The 26,304-nt window shown below is 38.2% G+C and overlaps 1 protein-coding gene across 2 annotated transcripts in view; it reads left to right on the top strand.

The window, feature by feature from the left end:
- CA8 (carbonic anhydrase 8) overlaps nucleotides 1-25,780 on the top strand; it is a 53,410-nt gene extending 27,630 nt beyond the window's left edge. The window contains exons 4-9 of one of the 2 annotated variants that reach the window (XM_070747804.1): nucleotides 10,213-10,308; nucleotides 14,277-14,339; nucleotides 16,312-16,360; nucleotides 21,565-21,677; nucleotides 24,387-24,572; nucleotides 25,156-25,780. In XM_070747804.1, the coding sequence (XP_070603905.1) occupies nucleotides 10,213-10,308; nucleotides 14,277-14,339; nucleotides 16,312-16,360; nucleotides 21,565-21,677; nucleotides 24,387-24,521 (456 nt within the window). In that variant the 3' untranslated portion in view covers nucleotides 24,522-24,572; nucleotides 25,156-25,780. Of the gene's footprint in view, nucleotides 1-10,212; nucleotides 10,309-14,276; nucleotides 14,340-16,311; nucleotides 16,361-21,564; nucleotides 21,678-24,386; nucleotides 24,573-25,151 lie in introns of both variants that reach the window. The other variant, XM_070747803.1, reaches the window with a different exon arrangement.
- The last annotated feature ends 524 nt before the right edge of the window (nucleotides 25,781-26,304 follow it).

Genomic DNA, 26,304 nt, shown 5'->3' with positions numbered 1-26,304 from the left:
TGATGGACATCCTGACAGCCCATCTCAGGTCCCAATCCGTACGTGTCATAGCGTACTTGGACGACATCATCGTTCTGTCCAAGTCACGGCCCCAGGCGCAGCAAGATCTGGCGCTCACATGGCGGACTCTGGAGTGGCATGGCTACACGGTCAACGAGGAGAAGAGTCACCTCCACCCTACCACGAGGATCCAGCACCTGGGGTCTATCATAGATTCCAACAGAGACACTGTATCCTTGACTCCAGAAAGGCTAGCCAACATACGGCGACTGGTCATCAATCTCCGTCAACAACGTCAGGTATCGCTGGCCATGTTGTTCAAAGTGCTTTGAACTCTAGTATCATCCATAGGAATTGTTCCATGGGCTCAGCACCACATCAGAGGCCTCCAATGGTTCCTCCTCCCATTCCAGAGGGACAAGGTGAGCCATTCACACCGGAAGGTAAGGATTCCTGCATCAGTAAGGCGATCGCTGAGCTGGTGGTTGTCCCCGGCGTTGATCCGAGGTTCCCCTCTTCACAGTCACGAGCGCGTGATTCTCACGACGGATGCGAGCCTGTCTGGCTGGGGGGCTCACATGGGTCCTCATATGGCCCAAGGTCTGTGGTCTCAGGAGGACTTGACCCCGGTCAATATCAACTTCCTCGAACTCAGGGCAGTTTTCCTAGCCCTTCAGACCTTCGCTCACTGGGTTCGAGGCAGGCATGTCCTATTTTTGACGGACAATGTGGCGACCAGGGCCCACCTGAACCATCAGGGGGGTACGAAGTCACATCGTCTCATGGTCGAAACCACAGCTCTTTTCGATTGGGCCGAAACTCATCTGGCTTCATTAACGGCAGAACACATTGCGGGGACCAGCAATGTACAGGCGGACTGGCTGAGCAAAGCCACTTTGGATCCTTTGGAGTGGCGGCTGGACCCAGCGCTTTTCAACCAAATAGTTCTCCGCTTTGGATCTCCAATGGTGGACCTCTTCGCAACCCCGGGCAACACCCAATTAGCCAGGTTTTACTCCCGGTTTCCAGCGCCAGGAGCAGAAGGGGTCAATGCCCTTTTGTCAACCTGGCCCCAGGGGCTGCTTTACGCCTTTCCTCCAACGTGTCTCATTCAAAGAATATTGGACAAGATAATTCAGGAGGGGGCAGAGGTGGTAATGGTGGCCCCCCATTGGCTGAGACTCCCTGGTTTGCAGACCTGATAGCCCTGTCTGTGTCTCCTCCGTGGAGGATTCCGGACCACGAGATATCGCTGAGCCAAGGGTCAGTTTGTCATCCGAACCCTCAGTGGTTCAAGCTGACCGCCTGGCACTTGAAAGGGCAAGTCTAAAACACCATCTTTTACCGGACAATGTCATCTCTACCATGCAGGCAGCTCGTCGCCCATCAACGGTGAGAATTTACCAGACTACGTGGGCAGCCTTTTGTAGATTTTGTTCAGACTAAGATGCTAACCCCAAGGAGGCTTCGGTAATATCTGTATTACAATTCCTACAGTCAGGGGTCAAGAAAGGACTAGCTCCAAATACCTTAAAGAGGCAATTAGCTGCTCTGGCAACCATCTTTCGAGTTCCTCAGTCTCGTTCTCTAGCCAAAGATCCTTGGATTAGGGACTTTATTAAAGGAGCAATTAACACTCACTCACCTCCAGTACACAGGTTCCCAACATGGGATCTCTCCCTGGTGCTACGGGCACTTACAGCACCTCCTTTCGAACCGATGAGGTTAATTCCGGTACGTTTGCTCTCAATAAAGACAGCCTTTTTGGTGGCGATTACGTCAGCACGCCGAGTGCCTGAACTGTCAGCTCTGTCTACTCGAGCAGATCTGTGTGTCTTCTACCCAGACAGGGTTGTGTTGAGGTTAGACCCGTCATTTATTCCCAAAGTGAATTCCGGATTCCACAGAGCGCAGGAACTAGTACTGCCAGACTTTTGTACGCATGGCCATCACCCTTCGGAGTTAAGGTGGCACAAGGTGGATGTTAGGAGAGCCTTAAAAATCTACATCAGACGGACTGAACAGTTCAGAAAATCTGAAAAGCTATTCGTGTCCTTTGCCCAACGAACAATGGGACTTAGAGTCTCATCAAAATCCATCAGTCGCTGGCTTAGGGATTGTATTGAGGAAGCATACAAAGCTCGATCTCAATTACCACCGGCCGGGGTGACAGCACATTCTACCAGAAGTGCAGCCACGTCGGCAGCTTGGACTACTCAGGCGTCCATTGAGGACATTTGTCGAGCGTCGACTTGGCCGTCTCCTACAACCTTCATCCGCCATTATAAACTTGACTCTGTAGCTTCGGCTGAAGCTTCCTTTGGGAGGCGTGTGTTGCAGCGAGTGTATTCAACTCCAACGACCGTGGCACAGCCCTTTCCCTCCCAGGGGATTTGATCTTTGGTATATCCCATGTTGGACTCTCCTTCCAGATGCAGTGGAGAAGAACCGTTGTACATACCTGAACGGTCTTCTCGCTGCACTGGAAGGAGAGTCCAAACCCGCCCGGCATGGTTTTTCGCCAGATCGCCGGAGTATTTGGGTTTACAAGTTTTCAATTGTTATGAGGTTTATGTGGTTATAGTTCAATAAATTCTGTTATCCTTAAACTGGCTTCGTTTTTAAAACTGAGGTATTGGGGGCTGCTAAGGGGCGGTGACTACCTCATATTTAAATATTTAAATTATCTCAGTCTCTACCAATAGGATTGGTAAATTACCCATGTTGGACTCTCCTTCCAGTGCTGCGAGAAGACCATTCAGGTATGTACAACGGTTCTTTCATCCTCCCCAGGCTCCAAAGGCTTCCCTGGAGCTGGAGAAGGGTAAAAACGCCCTGTCTCATCCCCCTGGAGGCTCTCTGGAAGCCAAAAACACCATCCCGGAGCCTCTGTGTGAGGCAAAAAATCAGCTGGCTGGCACACACATGCACGTTGGAGCTGAGCTAGGCAGCGGCTTGCGTGCCAGCAGATATGGCTCCCTGTGGCACGTGTGCCATAGGTTCACCATCGCTGCTTGAGGGTATAAAAACTTTGGAAAAGTTGCGAAGCAAATTTCCCCACTAGTTCCAGTCATAACAGTCCTCCGAACCACGGGAAATGCATAGGCTTGAAAGACCTGCAGAATTTTCATATCCCTGACTGTTCTTTTTGTCTCACTTGTATTTTTCTTAAGCCGCTTTTCAGAAATGTTGCAAGAGGAAGCAAGCTGTGATATTGTCACTGGTGCATTGCTGCATGTAGATATGTCACAGCAAAGGCTGTTTTGTGAGTGGCAGAAGGAAATGAGAAGGGCGTTGTGTCTGTCCCTATTCTTTAGAAGGTGTGGTCAGTAATGCACCTTTACAGGAAAAAGAGGTTACATGGCAATCTTGAGTTTGTATAACTGGATGTCTAGGTTCAAGCATGTGACCCAATATAGCATTTCCTGCTGAAGTTCCTCCCTGTGTTTGCTGGTAACAAGCTAGAAAGTCTGGCCCCAGGACTTAATATAATGTTTTTGTTTGATGAAATCTTGTCCTTTGGAAACATGGGCGAAAAACCTTAAATTGCGAAAATGTTCTTGTAAACAAAGAGTTTTCTAACTTTGTTCTTTAGTTTGTATGAGAAAACTAACTTCCAAAGACAAATAAACGTATCTGTATTTTTGAGTATCTGTAATTATTATTTATAAAATAATAAAATAAATATTTATTTATTTTATTTAGATGTAAAAGATACTGCTTGGATAAAATATAAAGCATCTTAAATTATTCCAGGATCTTAGGCATATCAGTGGCCATAGGGCCATTTCTGTATCCTATTTGTGCCCTTTTTAATACACATTGAAAAAAATAATAATTTGTTACTTGCTTGCTAGACAAAAGTTAAATGTTTTGCTCAAAATATACACAATCTCATGTTTATTGAACATCCTTTGTTCATATGTGCATATGTGCAATATGTAGTTCAGGTAACACGTTCTCTGCTAGCTATTGTATTTGATACCTGGAATCCATGTAAATTATCCAAAGCATCACTTGGATATACTTTACATATGGTTTCCTGCTGTATCACCTGACTTTTTATCTTTGCCTGTCTTGAAAGTTCTTGAATACTTTTTCTTCTAACCAATAAAAGTCTGTTTTATCTTGTGTATGAATAATAGATGAAAATACATACCCAGAGCACTTCCTTTAAAAAAATCCCTCAGCACCACTTGAAGCTTATAAATAGAATAAATTTATATCTAATTTTTGAGGTCTTTTAGATGCTGTGCACTCTTCATTCTGCTTTATGTTCCCAGTGCCAGATATATCAGGTCATTCATTTTCTCTAGCAGTGGAAAAAATTCTTTTTTCTGCCCTGGTATTTATCATTTAAGTATCATAAGAACATCCCGGAAATAAAAGGTAATATCAATGTGTTCCTTTAAAAAAAAAAGAAAGATACATCGTTTAGGTATTTTTTTAAGGTTGGGAAATGTTTAATTCCTTTGTATTTATATAAAAATATAAATCGGTGCTAGAAGGAAATAGAAAGCAAAATGTTTTGCAAATGCATGTTCACCTATTTGGAAGTTCAAAAACAGTGGCATTTATTTTCTAAATAAGCATGAGCCAGATCAAATTGCATAGCACTACTTTGGGCAAGTTGCATACAAGTTTTGCTCAAATAATATTTGAAGTCTAGGAGCTGTCAAAGTTTAATTCTATGCTATACTGTGTTGATCCACAGAAGGCCTCCTTGAAAAAAATATTTTTTGTAGGGAATGGACCATTTGTTTTCTTCCAAATTAATGTTGCTCAAGATGAATCCAGGCACAAGTGCCTACCTATCTGTTTCTCTCAAATATGATTATGATGTTATATAAAGGTAGTGATATAATGTGATACAATCATCAATGAGTATAATAACTACAGTGTTTCCTATGTGTGTCTTTGTTTCCTAGTAACCTCCTAATGATCATACATCAAAGTCTTAACATTAAACAATTTGTACAAAGCCTTTAGTTGGTTTGTATTAATAGTGTGACTGATGCATGACTGAGTGAAACATAATGGCAATACGTGTTTCGTTCTTGGAATACAAGTTTGCTCTTTGAAGGAATATGTATTTCTCAGATCATTGAGAAATACATACTCACTTTGTTTCAATTACTATATGCTTGCATTGAATCAGAGTTTTATATAAGTATAGGTTTCAAACAAAATTATCTTCATATCAAGTGACTAAATGACTGACAATTACATCTTTTCTCTATTAAGGAACAGTAAATACAGTGATCCCTCATTTATTGCAGGACCATCCGCGATAAATGAAAAACCGCAAAGTAGGGAAAAAACCATATATAATTGTATGAAAAATTCAGTTCTGAAGCCCACACTCACATAACCAAAAGTACAGCACTTTTGATTATGTGGGAGTGGGATCTTTAACCTTTATAGATATATAAATTTTGATTATGTGAAAGTGGGATCTTTAACCTCTATAGAAATAGAACATTTTAAAAGCACCAAATGACTTTTCTTGTGCTTTTTCCTTATAAACTTGAGGAAGATTTTAAAGGCATAATATGCTATTCTTCTTAATTGGTACTATAGTGAGATGATTTGCTCTAATTTCACAATAAATTGACAATTTCACAATAAATTGACATTGCTGTGAGCTGCCCCGAGTCTGCGGAGAGGGGCGGCATACAAATCTGATTAATAAATAAATAATAAAAATAAATTATATATTATCCTTATTCTATTGCATGCCTATATATAAGATGATTAATCCCACCAAGCATCTATCCATCCATCCATGTTTAGAGAATGGTTGGTTTCACATCTGAAAATTTGGTTTCTTCAAAGTTTCTTGATTAATCCATTGAAGTTGGGCAGCTAATGAATTAAAATAAATAAATAATGAATTCTGTTTCCAACCAAATGGGAGGACACAAAGTTAAAGAAAATAGCCTAAGCAAACTATTGATATTCTATTGGTTGGAATTTTTTCAAAATGATCAAGTACCATCAGTCACAAACTGAACCTGAAAAATTAGTTACAAAAGTTGTTTTAAAAATACACTGTAGTTCTTGCCTCAATTTGACATTAAGAGCTCTTTTTAAAATAAATACAGGAAATTTCCCTATTATTAAAAATGAGGTTCTTTACTTTTCCTTTAACATTCTTTACAAAGCAGTATTTTCTATTTAAGAGAGAAAAAAGATCCTTTGCAGCAATTTACCTCTGTGAATAAAGCCATGGAGAGAGATAGCATCAATCTCTCTCCATGGCTTTATTCGCTAAGATGTATAAAATAACCTGTGTAAATTGGGTAACTATTGCCTTTCATAGCATTGTTACAATTTTCTTTCTTTTATATGTTGACATTAAAAAGATAACAGGTGGAGTCACATAGAGAGCACTGTTTTCACAATAGTATTTGTGTCTAGATCTTTAACTCTTTAATGCAAGGATTTTCTTTCTGTAGATCTGTCTGTAAGATCAAGAGAGAAAAAATAACTTTTTCTTTGTTTTTGTTTTGCTTTTTATTTAATGTGATAGAGAGCAGGAGTGTCCTCTAGTGGGAACAATGAGAAATGTCAATTAAAATATGCTTAAAATAGATGTGATTATTGCAGGAGTTTTTTGCTAGCCTAATCCTAAAAAGAAATAAGGACTGAAATATCAACACATGATTTGGTATATAAATGGATCATTTAGCATTGAGAGAAGGAAAAAAATACCCATAGTTTTAAAACTGACAAATAATTGAAAAGAACAAAGTCAAACAATATATTTTGATTCTTTAAATTCACCAAACACCTTCTGAATGCCAAGCTGAGTGATATGCACCTTCTGACATATTTTATATTGTATAATATGAATTTTCCTCTTTTTGTTCTAAAATATATATATGTTGATGCTATAAGAAATTGTGCAATGAATATGACCTAGTAATGTTCATTGTCCAATATCTAGCTTGATATGGTAGTAGTGAAGGTTTTTGAATTAAACAACCAATTTTGAAATGCTGTGCAGGTTTCTGCATGCATCTGTTAGCAGCTCAGTTATCGATTAAGATGTTAGGCTTATCAGTTGGAAAGCCAACAACCCAGTTTGGAGAATTGAGAGCTGTGAGACAGGGTTTGTCTCCATTCTCAGCCAGCTCCTGCCAACCTATCAGTTTGAAAGCAATAGAATACTAGTACAGTGATACCTCGTCTCATGAACAATGCTTCCCATAGGAATCAATGGAAAAGCGATTAATGCGCGCAAGCCCAAAACTCACCCCTTTTGCCAGCCGAAGCTCCCCTCCATGGGAAACTGCACCTCCGGTCTTCCATGTTTTTGTGATGCTGCAGGGGAATCCCAGCATTGTAAAAATGGGTGCTTTGCTGGCAACGGAAGTCTGGAGGTGGGATTTCCCAGCGAGGGGAGCCTCAACAAAATTACACGGAAGTCCTCGAAACCCCACCTCCGGACTTCTGTGTTTTTAAGATGCGATTTCGCTGAGGCTCTCCTCGCTGGGAAACCCTACCTCCAGACTTCCGTTGCCAGCGAAGCGCCTGTTTTTTGCGCTGCTAGGATTCCCCTGCAGCATTGCAAAAACACGAAAGTCTGGACATAGTGTTTCCCATGGAAGGGAGCCTCGGAAATCCCAGCAGCACAAAAACGGGCGCTTCGCTGGTAACAGAAGTCTGGAGGCGGGGCATCCCAGTGGCGGCGGCTTGGGTTTGTAAGGTGAAAATAGTTTGGAAGAAGAGGCAAAAAAATCTTAAACCCTAGGTTTGTATCTAGAAAAGTTTATATGGCAAGGGGTTTGTAAGACAAGGTATCACTGTAGATAAATAGGCAGTACTTCGGTGGGAAGGTAAGAGTGCTCTATAATGTCATACTGTCCACATAACTGTGGAAATATCTTCTCTGCGAAGTTTCTGAAAATGCCCTAATTAATTCATGAGCCATGAGCCAAAATCCAAAAGAAATATAAAGACTCATTAGGAACAATATTTCAGCAATACTCCAATACAGTCAGAACTGAGGCCACTGAGGCTGCGTGCCCTCATGACCCTGTTTCCCCCTCTTCTCATTGGACATATCATAAATCACATTCTTCAATGTTGGCGGGTTGTGAACCCCACACCCCTCCTTTTTACTCCGGTAACCTAGGACACAATCAGTTAAAGAAACATTTATGGAATGTAGTTTCAGTTAGTTCAATCAGCCACTTCTTCATCTCTCTGTCCCCCTCCATTTCATGGCAACTTGAGAGCTTTGCAAATTGATATTCGCACAGTGCTGGCTCAATGGCCTTGAAATGGAGATGAGCAGCATCCTCTATAATTAGCTGTGACTAAGGGAATAAAATCTGCAGAGACTTCTTTACCTTTTACCTGTTAGCATATGATTTAAATTTTTCAGGGGTATATGCATATGTTAAAACTATACATTTATTTATTTATTTATTTATTCATTCATTCATTCAATTTTTATGCTGCCCTTCTCCTTAGACTCAGGGCGGTTTACAACATGTTAGTAATAGCATTTTTTAACAGAGCCAATCTATTGCCCCCACAATCCGGGTCCTCATTTTACCCACCTCGGAAGGATGGAAGGCTGAGTCAACCTTGAGCCGGTGATGAGATTTGAACCCCTGACCTACAGATCTATAGTCAGCTTCAGTGGCCTGCAGTACAGCACTCTACCTGCTGCGCCAGCCTGGCTTTCCTTCCCTCCCTCATGGATCCTTTGGGGACTCTTGGGTCTCCCGATGGACTGTCCACCCTTTAGGCATTTATTCGGTTTCTCTCTCCAGTGGATCCTTTGATGTGTATAAAGATTGCTCCTCTGACTGAAGCTTTTTCCGCACTCAAGACATTTATGTGGTTTTTCTCCAGTGTGAATCATTTCATGTGTATGCAGAGTTCCTCCGCTACTCAAACATTTTCCACACTTGAGACATAATAATGGAAGATAAAGTGAGGGAATATTAGATATAACAGCAGGACTGGCTATTCATTTCTCTTAACCCATTTTGGAATGATGTCTCCTGAATATCCCCATCAAGCTCCCATCCTGATGATGTTCTCTCAGCCCTTGGAGTAGGACAGATTGGACTGCCCTGGGTGGGATGTTTTTGATATATTACCTGGAATACTATGTTGTAAAAATTGTGTATGTTTGTTTGTTGGTTATAATTTCTTATTTTGTAATTTAATTTGTAATTTATTTCTGTAATTTATACTTGATCATTTTTGTTGCATTTTAATTTTATGAGCTGCCCATGTACTCAGTTGACATCTGATACGAACTCTGAATAACAGCGTATCTATATGAATGTATCTAAATATTGATCTCATTGGAAGATTCAGATAGTGACTCCTGGAAAAGACCATTTCTGTCTGGTGCCCCATCAAATTAGAATGGGTTCCTCTGGAAAATCTACCTGATATTCCAACTGGTTTCTCTCAGCTACTCTGTGAACCTTTATTATGCTAAGCGTGCTACAGGTACTAGATTGTTTTAATTGTAGTTCACTTGTTTTTAGGATGCTTGGCAATGCTTTACCATTTTTGTTCAATTGCTTTCATTAAAATTTTAAATGATCTTAGGACATTGCGTAGAAAGACAAAATAGAAATGTTTCAAAAACTGTTTATTTATTTATTTTATTAATTTAACTTATAGACTGCCCAACTCCCTAAGGACTCTGGGTGGCTCACAACTACTAAAAAACAATATAAAAAGACAGTTAAAATCCATAAAAAAACCCACATTCATATCTTTTTGTGGTCGGACCTAGGTGGTTTTATTTATTTTATTTTATGTTTCTATTTATTCATTAAATTTTTATGTTGACCATCTCCCCTATTATGGGACTGTGAAAATGATCTTTGCAAGGGCTTCTAAACAGCAACTGCTAGGAAACTTCTTATCTATGTAGTGTCTTTTTGGTACAAGTGATCTCTGTGTCTCTCTCTTCCTCCCCCCCCCCCCCAGTCTCCCTCTCTCTTCCTCCCTCTCCCTCCATCCCTCTGTGTTATGTCCTGAGAAGCTGAGAAGTTTTCACTGCAGTCTGACAAGGAAGTGGAGCAGGGAAATTCTGATTGTCTCCCTCCCAAAAAGGTCTCCCTATTTAAATCCCTGCCAAAAGCAGGCAGGGATGTAACCAATAAAGAGCTGAAGTCTCACTGCCAGTCTTCTGCCTCAATTCTCAACTCAACTCTCTCTCTCTCTCTCCAGCTCCATCTGATCCACTGGAACACTACCATGTATCACAGTATTGATGATGCAGTCGGAAAGAAGAATGGCATAGCCATTATTGCCTTATTTGTGCAGGTAATTTTCCTTCTCTTTGCCTTGATCATTTATTGTCTCTTAATTGCAGTTTCATTGCAATACTGCCTGATGGGAGTCAATTCCTCCCTTCAACAGCTATTACAGAAACAAAAGCAGACTGTCATTATGTCAGTTATACTCTGTCTTTTGGCAATACAAGCCCCTTTCATTCAAGCTGCAGATGCCACTTAGGTTTGTGTTTTATAAGTGAATAAACTGAACTCATAAAAGTTGAACTGTGGTCTAAAGAGTGAGCAAGGTGGCAATTTTCACAGCCTTTATCAGTAATAGAAAGGGCTGTGTTAAATAAATATGATTTTACTTTTGTGTTAGATTTTATAACATGTAGTGTTAACCTTTGGAAATAATCATAATGTTTTCTTTCCCTCACAAATACTAGGTGGAAGAAAAAATTTAGACTTTTCTGTATCTCTTTGGTACCATTTTGTGGTTATCTTGTGGAGCCCATGCACAGTTGGCATAATGCATACTTTCCCCACTCCACATAGTCTATACAGCGATCCCTCGATTAGTGCGGGGGTTACGTTCCAAGACCTCCCGCACTAATCGATTTTCCGCGGTATAGTGGTGTGGAAGTAAAAACACCATCTGCGCATGCGCGCCCTTTTTCCATGGCCGCGCATGCGCAGATGGTGGAGCCGGGGAGCAACGAAAGTGCGGAGGCTGGCAATGGTTGTTTTTAATGTCGGCCACCCACCCAGCACCTCCGGCCTCCTCGCCGCTACCCCCCGTCCGCCCGATTCGCCCCTCTCACTGGCTTTCTTGGGGCACAAGTCTTAACAAGTTCCAACAGTTCCAAAGCTTTTTTTTGCGATTGCAAAGCTGATTGGCCGAGATTTTGGCCAATCAGCAATGGCCGACGTCAGTTTGGTGATGAAGTATCACGTCATCGGGCGGGAAAAACTGTGGTGTAGGAAAAAAAATGCGGACTATTTTTAAATGTATTATTTTTTGAAAAACCGTGGTATAGCGTTTCGCACTAATCGAGACCACACTAATCGAGGGATCACTGTATTGCATTTATTTTTGCGTTAAATTTATATCCTGTATTTTGTTCAGAAGCTCGGAGTTGTTTACATACATAATACATAATCTGCCTCATGTATCCCAATGGCCAGTTAGGTCCCACAGAGTCGGCCTTTTCCAGGTCCCATCGGCCAGACAATGTCAACTGGCGGGGCCTAGGGGAAGAGCCTTCTCTGTGGTGGCCACGGCCCTCTAGAATGAACTCCTTCCGGAGATACATACCACCCCCTCCCTCCTGGTCTTTCCCAAAGCCTTAAAAACCTACCTTTGCCAGCAGGCATGGGGGCCGTGAATGATGAGACTGTGTCCGGCCGATATGAGATATGATTGGATTGGATGAATGTATGCAAGTGTTCATGGTGTCTTTTAAATGATTTTAGTAAATTTTCATATTTTAGAGATATTAGATTTCTTATATATTGTTATATTAATGTTGTATGCCTCCCCAAGTCGCCTTGAGAAGGGCGGCATAGAAATCTAATAAATGAATAAATGAATGAATGAATGAATAAATAGAATAGAATAGAATTTTTATTGGCCAAGTGTGATTGGACACACAAGGAATTTGTCTTGGTGCATATGCTCTCAGCGTACATAAAATAAAATATACATTTGTCAAGAATCATGTGGTACAACACTTAATGATTGTCATAGGGGTCAAATAAGCAATAAAGAAGCAATATTAATAAAAATCTTAGGATATAAGCAACAAGTTACAGTCATACAGTCAACATGGGAGGAAATGGGTGATAGGAATGATGAGAAAAACTAGTAGAATAGAAGTGCAGATTTAGTAGAAAGTCTGACAGTGTTGAGGGAATTATTTGTTTAATAGAGTGATGGCGTTCGGAAAAAAAATGTTCTTGTGTCAAGTTGTCTTGGTGTGCAGTGCTCTGTAGCGACGTTTTGAGGGTAGGAGTTGAAACAATTTGTGTCCAGGATGTGAGGGGTCAGTAAATATTTTACCCGCCCTCTTTTTGACTCGTGCAGTATACATTTCCTCAATGGAAGGCAGGTTGGCAGCAATGAATGAATGAATGAATGAATGAATGAGTGAACTTAAGAAGTAACATAACTTACCTCAATTTTTCTTCACACGGACAACCTTATGGTTGTTGGGCTGAGAGAGTGACAGGTTTGAGCTTTGATCATTGAGGATAGACGAGTTAAGGCATCAAGGTAAAACCTGGAGGACTGTGAGATGTAGTCACACTTTAGGCCTGTAAGCCTGCTTGGGTGAATTTGAGCCGTTCATTCTCTCTCAGCCCAATCCACTTCATAAGGTTGTTGTTGTAGGGAAAATAGAAAGAAAAAAGAGTATTAGGTGTATTTGCTAAATAATAAAGGCGGGATCATAAATAAGTTTTGATGCTATGCAGATGAACCAGGATGGAATTTTGGAGGTTGGGGTAAATTGGGGCCTTTATTCAAGAAAGGTTTAATTATGTTTTGAATTATCTGTTTGTTTCTTCTTCTGTACAAAAAAATAATCTTCTGTTTTTCAGAAGCAGTTTCATTATGGAGATTCCCCATGACCACAAAAGAATTTTTAAAGTAGTTTTAAAAAGAGAAATATAGTAGATGTTTGGAAGAGTAAAGGGGTCATGGAACATGTCATGTCTAGAACTGCTGTAAACTTACCAAGTTATAGGATATAGTGGTCCTTGACTTATGGACATTCATTTAATTATGGTTGAAAGCTATGGTGGCCTTAGAAAAAGTAATGTACAATATGATCCATATTTGGCTTTCCTACCATTGCACCCCCAGGTCAGGTGATTACAATTAAGGTTCTTGACAACTGGCTTATATTTATGACTGCTTTGTAGGGCCATGTGGACATGATTTGCAACATATTTTTTTTGCCAATTTTTGGCAAACAATACCCATGGGTTTGACAGTTCTGACCTACAGCATAATAGTGCATGGCAAATAGAAATGGTTCTTTATGAACCATGTGTGAATGCTTTTTTGTAGCCTTCTATTTCTCATGTCTTAAATACTTTGGAGACTGGTGGTTGATTGGAAAGATGTATGGCTCTAGTGCAGAGAGGACTGCTAAAAATAATGAAAATTTGGTCTCCTAAAGGACTCTATAATTGCTTTGGAAGCTATTATCCAATTTCTTCAGATCTAACCTTGGAATTACTCAGAAAGTTAAATTAAATTGTTAAATAAATCTCTTTAACTTATTACTCCATCCCATTTTCTGTTCAATGTAATCCTTTTTTGGCAGGAGAAGTAGGTATTTTTACTTTAATTGAAAATATCTCTTCACTTGATCCTTAAGTGCTGCATATCCTAAGATTAAAACCCAATGGGGTGAATGCCAAACACACACATTTATAGGTACATGTTATATAATTATGAGCAATTAGGTACAAATAGTAATTGACTATCTAGGACAGTGTTTTTCAATAATTTTTTGTTATGCCCCCCCTGCCCCCAGATAAATAAACATTTTGTGCCCCCCAACCATCTCTCTGCCGGGACAATTGTTTGTAATATTCAGCATGTTTTCACTGGAAAAACTCAAATGGCTTATCAGCGTGATTGGGGTATACTGTGTTTAAGTGACACTTTAATGTATTTGTCTTCATGATGTCCACTGCCAACATTTTTAATCACATTAAACATACCGGTCTTTCCTCTTCTCCCACCATAGTCACAGTGAAGCCAAGCACTACATATGATTTGCAACCTGCCACATAGCATTCTTGTGGGCATATAGTAGAAGTAAGTTCCCTTGAACTCTTTAGAAAGATGGTTTTTTATATAAGAAACGATAGCACAAATAATGTTACTTGTTTTTAGTTTGATATGATAAAGTGTCAGAGAATAAAGTGTTGTTTAACCTATTTCAGAGGTACTGTAGAATAATCTCTATTATATTTCAGAATTAATTGTTGGTTTTATTTCAGATAGGAAAGGAACATTCAGGCCTGAAGGCTGTGACTGAGATTCTGCAAGACATTCAGTACAAGGTAAAATATTTTCAATATATAATTGGAGATCAGGGACTTAATGTGATCTGAACTTGTGGAGAAATGAAATATGTAGCAGTGATTTATTTAATTTACTCATGCTTCACTTTTCTCCTCAAATGTTCAAAATATTGAAATATCAGTTGCAATTCTATATTAAAATCACATTTGACATTAATATTGATTAATAAAAAGAAAAACATCTTTATAATCAAGACAAGAAGCAGCTAAAATGTAACCTTTAATTGGATAGCTAAAGTAAAACTATGTTTAATTTGCAAATATGGTTCCATTTGAGAAGCCATAAACAGTTTTAGAGATTTTAATGTTTTACTGTTTAAATGCTTTTTAGTGTTTTTATTGCTGAATTTTGTTTCTGAATTGTGATCCACTCAGTCATTTGCTATAGAAATCAATCAATCAAACAAACAAACAAACAAACAAACAAAATAAGCTAAAATCTATGAGCATTCCAAAATAGGGATAAGAATGCTTTTTCATGTGTAGTAAAACTTAATCCAAAAATAAGCTATCTCATAATTCACAATTCCAGTTTACCCCGAACCCATCTGTCTTATCTGGATTTAACTTTCATTGGATGTGTGTCTTCTAGTTATTATTGAACTTAGGCAATAATAGGTTCTAAAACTGCTACTGGTTTGGGCGTGCCATTTTTGCTCTTGCGCAGAAGCATCCTGGGTGGATGGGCGAAGCATCCTGCTGATGCCGCTACCGGTTCACAGACCCAGGCCAAACTGGGAGCAACCCACCACTGAACTTCAGCAGTTATAAACGGTACTAGCATTGTTGGATTTGCATTCTAAAATTCTATAGGTACTACTGATGATACCTTTTCCAAAAACCTGGATGACCCTACCACACAACCACACACCCCAAATAATCTTGAACAGAAGAGAGGCAAAATGAAATAATATGGCTCACCATACCTCAGTATCTATATAACATTGGAGCTTGTTTGAGAGAAAGGAACAGAACTCTTGCGAAACAGAGCCCAAAGATCAATCCCTCCAAACATTCCAAAAGTATACCATTCATGAATAGTCTTCTACTATAGCCCTGTGTAGGAATTTTAAACCTGCAGTAAACATTTACAGTAGGGAAATTTTCAAGACCCTTTGGTTTCCATGTTGCTAGAATTGGATTATGTGAAACATTTAATTGTATGTTTTGAAGATTCTACATTTGTAGTATCCAAACAGTCCTCTCTAGATCAAGTCATTATTTTCAATTAAGAGTATTACAAATTTCAATCACTTTGATATTGTCAGACATTGATAGACATCTTAAGGGTAACCAAGTCCATCCTGAATAATGATGTGACATTCTGAACCAAACTTCCTTCCTTCCTTCCTTCCTTCCTTCCTTCCTTCCTTCCTTCCTTCCTTCCTTCCTTCCTTCCTTCCTTCCTTCCTTCCTTCCTTCCTTCCTTCCTTCCCTCCCTCCCTCACTCCCTCCCTCCCTTCCATCCATCCTAAGTACAGTGGTATCTCTACCTAAGAATGCTTCTCCTTACGAACTTTTTTTAGATAAGAACCGGATTCAAAAATTTTTGCCTCTTCTCAAGCACCATTTTCCACTTACAAACCTGACCCTCCGAAACTGTAACCAGAAAAGGCAGGGAGAAGAATGGGGCCTCTCTAGGAATCTCCTGGGAGGAAACAGGGCTGGGAAACGCAGGGAGAAGGCTCTGTGGAGCCTCTCTAGGAATCTCCTGGGAGGAAACAGGGCCTCCACCCTCCCTGTGGTTTCCCCAATCGCACACATTATTTGCTTTTACATTGATTCCTATGGGAAAAATTGCTTCTTCTTACAAACATTTCTACTGAAGAACCTGGTCATGGAATGCATTAAGTTCGTAAGTAGAGGTACCACTGTACTGCAGAAATTACTGTCCACTTTTCCCTTTTTTGTTTAAAAACTAAAAACAGTCTGGATTCTATTAACTTTTCAGGACAACTCCAAGACAATACCTTGCTTCAATCCTAACACATTATTACCAGGTGAGTTCTTCTTTTTGTGCCACAAATTTTTTGTGTACACTAAACATTTGCTTTTTAGTTTTATTAAGAGTCTTTGAATATGAATCAAATTAAACTGCTGTCAAGTCATCAACTTTGACCAACAGTTTTGACTTAACTGAATTGTTAACAAATATAGCTGTGAACACAAAACAATTCAGTGTTCTGTAATTTAGTTATACTCTAGCTACATTGAGGCTGCAGCTTCAGCCAGTCATTCTCAGAGTTGAAAATTCATTCTCATTAAGAGATCATCAGGATGGGAATACTGGTATTGCCCATTATAACAAAAGTATTGAGGAAAACATAATGTGTGGAATACTTACCAGGTAACATTTCTATTTTTTATAGTATTGAATCATAGTTTTCAAAACATTTGTCCTTGTATTACATCAAAGTATAATGCCAATAGAATTCAGGCAGGTAATACATCAGTTGGCAATTATATGTATAATAGTTTCACAGTATTGATTTCTGACAGTCTCAAAATGGGTGAACAATGCAGTCAGACGGTAGGGAAAGCAAGTAGGATGCTTGGCTGCATAGCTAGAGGTATAACAAGCAGGAAGAGGGAGATTATGATCCCGCTATATAGAGTGCTGGTGAGACCACATTTGGAATACAGTACTATGTTCAGTTCTGGAGACCTCACCTACAAAAAGATATTGACAAAATTGAACGGGTCCAAAGACGGGCTACAAGAATGGTGGAAGGTCTTAAGCATAAAACGTATCAGGAAAGACTTAATGAACTCAATCTGTATAGTCTGGAGCAGTGTTTTTCAACCAGTGTGCCGTGGCACACTAGTGTGCCGTGAAACATGGTCAGGTGTGCCGCGAAGCTCAGAGAGAGAAAGAAAGCGAGAGAGAGAGAAAGAAAGAAAGCAAAAGAAAGAAAGAGCGAGTGAGAAAGAGAACAAGAGAGAGAGAAAGAAAGCAAGAGAGAGAGAAAGAGAACAAGAGAAAGCAAGCAAGAGAGAAACAGAGAGAGCAACAGAGAGAAAGAAAGCAAGAGAGATAGAGAAAGAGAGGGAGGGAAGGAGAGAGAGAGAAAGACATAGAGGGAGGTAGGGAGGGAGAGAGAAAGAGAGCAAAACAGAGGGGAAGAAAGGAAGAGAAAGAAAGGGATGGAGAGAGAGAATGAAAGAGGAAGGAAGGGAGAGAAAGAGGGAGAAAGAAATAGAGCAAAAGGGAGGAAGAGAGAGAGAGAGAATTTTTTTGTCCAAACTTTTTTTAGCCCCCCCCCCCCTCCACTCAATGTGCCCCAGGGTTTCGTAAATGTAAAAAATGTGCCACGGCTCAAAAAAGGTTGAAAATCACTGGTCTGGAGGACAGAAGGAAAAGGGAGGACATGATCGAAACATTTAAATATGTTAAAGGGTTAAATAAGGTCCAGGAGGGAAGTGTTTTTAATAGGAAAGTGAACACAAGAACAAGGGGACACAATCTGAAGTTAGTTGGGGGAAAGATCAAAAGCAACATGAGAAAATATTATTTCACTGAAAGAGTAGTAGATCCTTGGAACAAACTTCCAGCAGACGTGGTAGATAAATCCACAGTAACTGAATTTAAACATGCCTGGGATAAACATATATCCATGCTAAGATAAAATACAGTAAATAGTATAAGGGCAGACTAGATGGATCATGAGGTCTTTTTCTGCCGTCAGTCTTCTATGTTTCTATGTTTCTAGTACATTTATTGTGTCCATATTCTGTAATTCATTTTTAAAGGTTCGAAATAAAGTAAGTTACTGTTCTTTCTGTAGATATATGAAATTATTATGAATGGTCTGTTTGAGTTTGGGGTTTGTTTTATCCAGGACTACTTAGCAAATAGAATGTAATTGAGGTTCGGAATTTTACACTTATATTTCACATGCATTGTAACTAAGAAATCCATGCTTACAGAGAACTAACAGGACTTGAAAAACATTGTGAGGTCCTGGGAGACTTCTTCCTTTGTCATTCTCCAAGTATTGTTGATATTTAAATAAATATGTATTTTTTAACACAATAAATAGTTGAGCATACAAGATTTCATTAATCAAAAAGCATAAATTTCAAATAATATAGGTAAATCTGTTGTAATAGAAAGGTTTGCTGTTTGGAGAAATTACAGAACATCATAAAACCCATACATATTATTTACCATTCTTAAAAATAAGAAGAAAAGGCATAAAAGAAGCACACAACTAAAACAAAAATTTCCTTATTAGTTATCTAATACCCAGACTGGTAGTATTCTTGAATGACTCCTTTTATCATTTCCAAGGACACAGATTTGAGAAATCTGTGACTATAATGGCACATTCTTGGGGCAATGTATCAATATATTTCCTTGTAATTAATCCACTTTAAGGTGATGAGCTTGATGGGTACCCTTATGGATAGAACAGATAGAATTATGAGCAAATTCAATGGGATAAAATAAAGAGTCTCAAGGGAATTAAATCCGATTAAGTCAATGCATTCCATCAATCTCTAGATAAATCTGGATCCAGTTTGGTTCTTTTGAACTTTAACTAACTGATGTACGTGTATGTGTGATGAAATATTTATAAAACAATATTGTTAGATTTTTATATTATTTCTAGGCATTTCATAGCATTTTATAAAAGAATACAAACGTCTCATGAACTGTGGTTATTGTGCAAGTTTTCAGTAGTAATTAAAACAACAGCAACAATAATAGTACTAATAACAATAATTAGTGATGATGATGTTGATGATGATGCTGAACGAGGTGAACAAGAGAAACCTCTTGAAAACAATGAGATTGAAAGCAGAATATCAAAAGGAAACAAAAGAAGCCTATGCACAGTCAATATCTGAAGAACATTGAAGGAACGGCCAAAGTGGAGCTGGTTCAGGGATGCGAAGAAAGCAACTGGAGGCTTCATTTTGGCTCCTCAAGAACAAACCTTCCAAATTAATTCCATGAAAACAAAATTAAACATGTTAGTAACAATAGCAAATGCCGCTTGTGCAATGAGAAAGATGAAACAATGAATTTCTTATCAGTGGCTGCAGCTGATTATCTACAACATCATGACAAAATCATATATTGGAAGATTTGCTAGAAGTTTGGGTTTGAATGTGGTAAAAATAACTGGGAACATTAAGTTGACAAAAGTTCTTGAAAATGAACAGATCAAGATTTTGTGGAACTTGCAGATCCAAAAAGACAAATCTCTGGTCCACAACATGCCTGATATCACTATTGTGGAAAAGAAATAAAATTTATTACTATCGCAATACTAGGTGGTGCACAAATTGAAGACAAACAGCTACAAAAAAATTACAGGATATTGTGATTTCCACATTGAAGTTGAATTATTGTGGAGGAAGAAATCAATGATTGTTCCAATAGTACAGTAATAGGAGCAAGGGTGTCAAACTCGCATTATCACATAATGTATCGTGACTTCTTTCTGTTTGCTAAATTGGGTGTGGGCGTGACCGGAAACTTTGGTGCTATCGGCTATGGGTTGCTTTGTGCATGCCCAACAGTGAGACACAGAGAGAGAGAGAGATCAGCAGGTTGGAGAAGAGACTGAGCGTGCACCTCTCCGGCATTGGGACGGGGGGAAGAGTAGGGAAACCGCTTTCTTTGAGGTGAAGCCTCACTCTAACACTATTAAGTGGAAATTTTTCAGTCGTCTGTCCATACGTGCTCTCCCCCCCCCATCAATGATGTCCCGCTTTACCAAAGTTACAATCTGGTCACCTTAGCCTAGATACATGGACATTTTGAACTTACTGGAACTGAATATTCCGACTTTGCAAAAAATTGCCTATATACTCAGACATTACTTTAACAACTCTTGTTAGTACTTGAACTGTTAAGTTTTTACCACTCCCAGGCTGTGAATTGAATTGAAGATTACATCTTAAATAATAATAATATAGAACACTATCTTATGTCTGATGTTCCTTTGGATTTAAATAACATATTTTCCACTTAAAGCTACAAGGTAGATAGTAAAATTGGCCGACAAATTCCAACCCTGGTTTTCATCTCACTTTAAACTTTAAAAAAATATTTTCTAATTTCCACAATAGCACCAATATTCAGATTAATCTGTACAGTTGATCTGTAGCTTATAACAACTACCTTCCTCCTCTTTGACCTTCAACATTATTTTTTAATGGAAGAGTACCCTTCATCTGTTTTTAAATTTTATTCCTATAATTCCATTATTTAAATCCATTAGATAATTGCATGACAGTGTTTTTCAACCAAACATGGTAAAGCTAAGTATATATATTGAACTGGTACTGGTAGGAATTTCAAAAATACTGTATATGCAAAAGAAAAATTGTTAGGAAGAAAAGGTCAGTAACATTAAATTTGTACACTTGTTTAGGATAATTCTGAAAAGTAAAGGAAGATGATTAAAACTGAAGATGTTAGCAGAGGATTGGAAATTTAATTAATTAATTAAATATTAATTAATTAATATGCCATCCAAGGATATTAGTTCTCATGGCTCCCAGGCCTGTTGGCAGAGCCAGGTTTTCAAGGCTTTTGGGGAGGATAGTTGGTTCCAAAGAGCCAGGGCCACCACAGAGAAAGCCCTTCCCCGTGGGTCTGCCAACCAGCACTGCTTAGTCGACGGGACCTGGAGAAGGACGAACCTATTGGCTCTAATCGGTCACTGGGAGGTATGTGGCAGGAGACAGTACTATAGATAGTCTGGTCCTAAGCCATGTAGAGCTTTATAAATGAAAACTACTTAGGCACAAAACATCATAAAAGCCTATTTCGACAAATATCATACATCTATATCTTGAGTTCAGTGCAATGGGTGAAGTTTGGATAACTGGGTTACTTCAGATATTTTTGTTGTTAGAAGTTCATATGGATGTCCACAAACTGGAGATACCAATCTAGAAGAAGCATTGTGGTCGCCCTGCTTTCTGTTTAAAATGTTTCTAATGAGAATGATTGCTTGGAAGCATATGACCATGTTTTCTGTTGCATTCTGATAGAAAATCAGTCTACATAAACCTTTCTATGCTACAATACGATCTAGGGATAATAAAACCCTGCAGGTTGCCTTTTATGTGATATTTCCTAGAGACTCTGTTTGAACAGCTGTAGATTGCATACAGTAAAATGATATCATTTTTTCAAATTTGTTTACATTATTGCTTTCAAACCAAGGTATTCATTCAATTTCAGATCCACTGTTAAGAGACTATTGGGTATATGAAGGCTCTCTCACAGTCCCACCCTGCAGTGAAGGTGTTACGTGGATCTTATTTAGATATCCTTTAACTGTATCCCAAGTTCAGGTAATGGTTGTTCATATAACTACAGCCTAAAATTCTCAGTGAAAGGTTACAGCATGCAAATATATTGCAAGGCATTATACTTGCTTTTTTCTGGAAATCTCATTACATTGACCAGTTTGTGGCTTTTAAAATAAAGGTTAAATCATTTGTGTTATTAAAATGGAAAGGTCAGAAATGAAGAAGTGTTGTTACCATTTTGTTTGTATATAGTGGTACCGCTACCTACAAACGCCTCTACTTATGAATTTTTCTAGATAAGAACCGGGTGTTCAAGATTTTTTTGCCTCTTCTCAAGAACCATTTTCCACTTACAAACCTGAGCCTCTGAAACTGTAACCAGAAAAGGCAGGGAGAAGCCTCAGTGGGGCCTCTCTAGGAATCTCCTGGTAGGAAACGGGGCCAGAAAAGGTGGGGAGAAGCCTCCGTGGGGCCTCTCTAGGAATCTCCTGGTAGGAAACAGGACCAGAAAAGGCAGGAAGAAGGCTCCGTGGGGTCTCTCTAGGAAGCTCCTGGGAGGAAACAGGGCCTCTACCCTCCCTGTAGTTTCCCCAATCGCACACATTATTTGCTTTTACATTGATTCCTATGGGAAAAATTGCTTCTTCTTACAAACTTTTCTACTTAAGAACCTGGTCATGGAACGAATTAAGTTCGTAAGTAGAGGTACCACTGTATTATGAAAATAAAAACTTGACATGAAAGAAAGACAGAAAAGTAGAGGGGAAAAGAGAAGTAAATAAATGCCAAGCAGTTTTCTTAAAAAAACCAACCCTTTATCTTGTTTCCCTTAAAATAAACACTAGCAGATGTTTGAACAGATGTGCAAAATGGCCTTATTTGTGTGCTTGAGGACTTAATGAAATACTATCCAGCAGTTGCTGACTAGTTTTGCTCCCCAGAGCCATTTTTTTCCCAATGTTCCAAAAATAAAAGATTTGAAACACACTCAAGAAGCTATCTTCATGCATTTCTGATATTTTAATATCCTTTTCCTATTTGAAATACCCACCTCATTTGCAGGGTGCACAATCTGGAGCCTTCCATTATGAATCTGAAATTTTTTTGACTAGAGTTCCATTACTTTTGTTTTCCAAAATTTAAAAAATTCTGATCATAAAGAACTTAAATGTGTATTCAGAATGGCATGTCCTGCTGGAAAAGAAGATATGTTTCAATAGTACCCTACATCTAACATTGAATGAATAAATGTATTTTAGTCCATTTCCTTCATTTCAACTCTTTGGGTTTAAAAACTTCATCCATATAAAGGAAAACTCCTAAACTGAAAATAAATTCAATGAAGAAATTATTTGCTTACATTCATTCATCCAATGATTCATTAAAAAAAAATTGTTTGTGGAACAATTAGCTTTTCCCTACTTCTCGTAAACCTTTTCTTTATTTTTCTGTTTTTAAAGGGTCAATTTTGTCCTGGTTTTCCAACAATTGGATTGTCTCTTTGTAAAATACAAGACTCATGTTACGATTAACCAGAATAGGTTATCAAAGCTTAGACTTCAATTAGAATAGCCAGGTGGCTTGGATGTAGTTTGTTCAGCCTTCATGATTTCAGCCTTGTAATCATGTCATAAAACACAGAAATGGAAACCTGTTGAAATGTTGGCACATTGCCTAGTTCGTAATGGATGTTTTTCCATTTCTATTTTAATCCAACTTCTGTTTGAAACGATCATCAGTTTGATACAGCAAAGTCCATAATACCCCCAAAGCATTCCTTAGAATGTTCCAAAAGATGATAAGAAATTGTAAATTTTAATGTGAGAAGAGGGGAAATGAATTAATGCATGGGAAGAAAGGGTGGATTCTAACTTACCTCGCTGCCAGTTTGCTTTGACCCGCATCCCATAGCCACAGCTCATGGCTGTGCATACACTTTGCATGTATGTGCATGTGTAGTTGTAAAAAAAAAAGAGAGTTGAAAACAAAATGATGACACATGTGCAGTACCAGAAACTCAGTTTCTGTGCATATTGAAGAAAAAAAATCTGGGGAAAAATGTGATTAAAAAAAAAAGAGATGGCGGTGCCCATGGACCTGCCCCGACCGATCCAGTTCTGTGACATCAGGAAACATGATCGAAACATTTAAATATGTTAAAGGGTTAAATAAGGTCCAGGAGGGAAGTGTTTTTAATAGGAAAGTGAACACAAGAACAAGGGGACACAATCTGAAGTTAGTTGGGGGAAATATCAAAAAGCAACATGAGAAAATATTATTTTACTGAAAGAGTAGTAGATCCTTGGAACAAACTTCCAACAGACGTGGTTGATAAATCCACAGTAACTGAATTTAAACATGCCTGGGATAAACATATATCCATCCTAAGATAAAATACAGAAAATAGTATAAGGGCAGACTAGATGGATCATGAGGTATTTTTCTGCCATCAGTCTTGTATGTTTCTATGTTTCTATCATTGTAACATCACCAGTGGGTTGCTAGCAGTTTGGGCAAACCGCTCCAAACCAGAACCCACCTCTGATACACTTTCTTTAATTTATTTTAATTATATACAATTCAGTTTAAATGTGTTCTTGGTTACATGTTTTTTTTTAAAGCTTTGCATGTCATAACTATTGAAATGGTGGGTTGTATATTAGAGGAAAAATAGAGTTTAAAAAAATCTATATCTTTAACAGTGTAACTACTAATCGAGAGAGTCAAATGTCCATTTCCTTGTTTTATTAGATAGAAGAGTTTCGAGGCCTGAGGAATCATATTAAAGGAGCAGACCTCCTAGAAGGTTGCGATGGAAATTTAGGAGATAATTTCAGACCAACACAGCCACTTAATGACAGGGTCATAAGGGCTGCTTTCCAGTAGCAGAGACAAATAATTTAAAAAGAAAGAAAAAGAAAGAAAGTCAAAATATAGGTAAGTGAAAAATAAAAATACTGACTTGTATAAAATGTGACTTCTGCACAAACTTCAGCATAATTTCCATTAAAGACATATTCATTTCTTTTGGAGAACTGGAAATGTATAATGTATGATTTCCTGGCAAATAACAATTCAAACCCTTGAACCACATTGGTTCAAATATTTAACCTTATATCAAATTACTTAATGATTTTGCATTATTTTGTATTTTGGAAACACATCACAAACATGTTTTTTAACAGAATTACAGAGTAAAAGGGTTTCTGCAGTATTTGCCTCTTTCTGTCGTTGCAATTTAGTCTAATAATTCATTTGGACACCACACTAAGCCACAACAAAGCGGTAAAGCTGGTGCATGGCATTCAAATCAGGCTCTTTACTTACTTTCATAGAGGTAGCTAACCACAAATGGATTTGCAACTGTACTTTGCTAACTGTATTGCCAAACCACGAACTCTAACTATCAACTTTGACTTGTTCAACAAAGAATTTTAATTACACAATGAACATCGTGAAAGATATAAAATATAATTTTTATAACCATGATATACTATGTTCTTTTTCATCTATCAGCCAGCCCCTTGATTCTGATCTGAACCAATTGATCTTGTCTGAAGATTTTGTGGTCTTTGGACCTGCCTAAAAGCTATTAAAAAGAGTCACCGTAGAATTCTTTCTGAATAATGGATCACATTGCTGGATACTTTCCTGAAGATACTGAACTGAATTTTCCTAGCAAGGAGCATAATTCCCCTTTGAACTGACATATTGACTTAATGTGATTTGCTTCAGTAGAGGTGGCTGAAAGTATAATGTGAAGTCATTCATCAATTACACAGCACAAGGATATAATCTTGAAGACTGTTTCTTTTTATCTAAAGGCTAACAATAGCTTTGAGACTACATTGTCATTTAAGAGCTTACATAATGTTAGATTTATATTGGAATAAAGATCTGTGATATTGCCCAAGGTTCGTGGAGCTTTTTTAAAACCTTGATTCTCATTCTACTACTTGCTTGTTGGCATTAAATAGTTTTCCAACTGCTTCAAGTCAATTCCAATACTCTTCATTAATTGAATGTACTGTATACTCACTTGGTGCAGGGCTGCTTGTAACTAAATGTAGTATATGTGCACATTTATGTTGTTATATGAAAACTGAATTTAATGGCTTCATATAAAGGAGAAGTGATTGAATTTATTCCTGTTATGAGTCCTTTTATGTTCTGTCCTAGAAGCAAAGCACATAGCAATGAAACTCAAGATAATTTGATGTGTCCAGTGACAAATAGCAGTGGAATGACTTCATCCTGGAAGTAATATGAAGCTTGTGTTTGTCATATTGTTAGAAATAGTCACATAAAGGCGTGATGTAGAAAAATATTTTGTTTGTTATTAATTGATGGTTGTAGTAGAATCTGTTGTGTTAAATCACTTGTTCTTAAAACACTTCAAAGTGTTTTAATAATTAGTCCCTTTTCCGACTTAGTTTCCACCCAAAATAAGATATGTAGGACACTCATAGTTATATTGTGATATGTGATATGGATAAAAGATGAAAAGGGATACTTCAAAGGACTTAAATTTACAGACTACCTTCTTTTAAATATGTATGTATTTTCATGCTTGTATCATTCTGACATCATATAAATTATTCACAGTAATAACTTATCACAATAACACAGAGAATATTTCGCAGATTGCAGTTACTGAACATGCACTTAC

This window comes from Erythrolamprus reginae, chromosome 3 (assembly GCF_031021105.1).
Source record: "Erythrolamprus reginae isolate rEryReg1 chromosome 3, rEryReg1.hap1, whole genome shotgun sequence".
NCBI lineage: Eukaryota > Metazoa > Chordata > Lepidosauria > Squamata > Dipsadidae > Erythrolamprus > Erythrolamprus reginae.
This window is presented reverse-complemented; position numbering and strand designations above follow the sequence as displayed.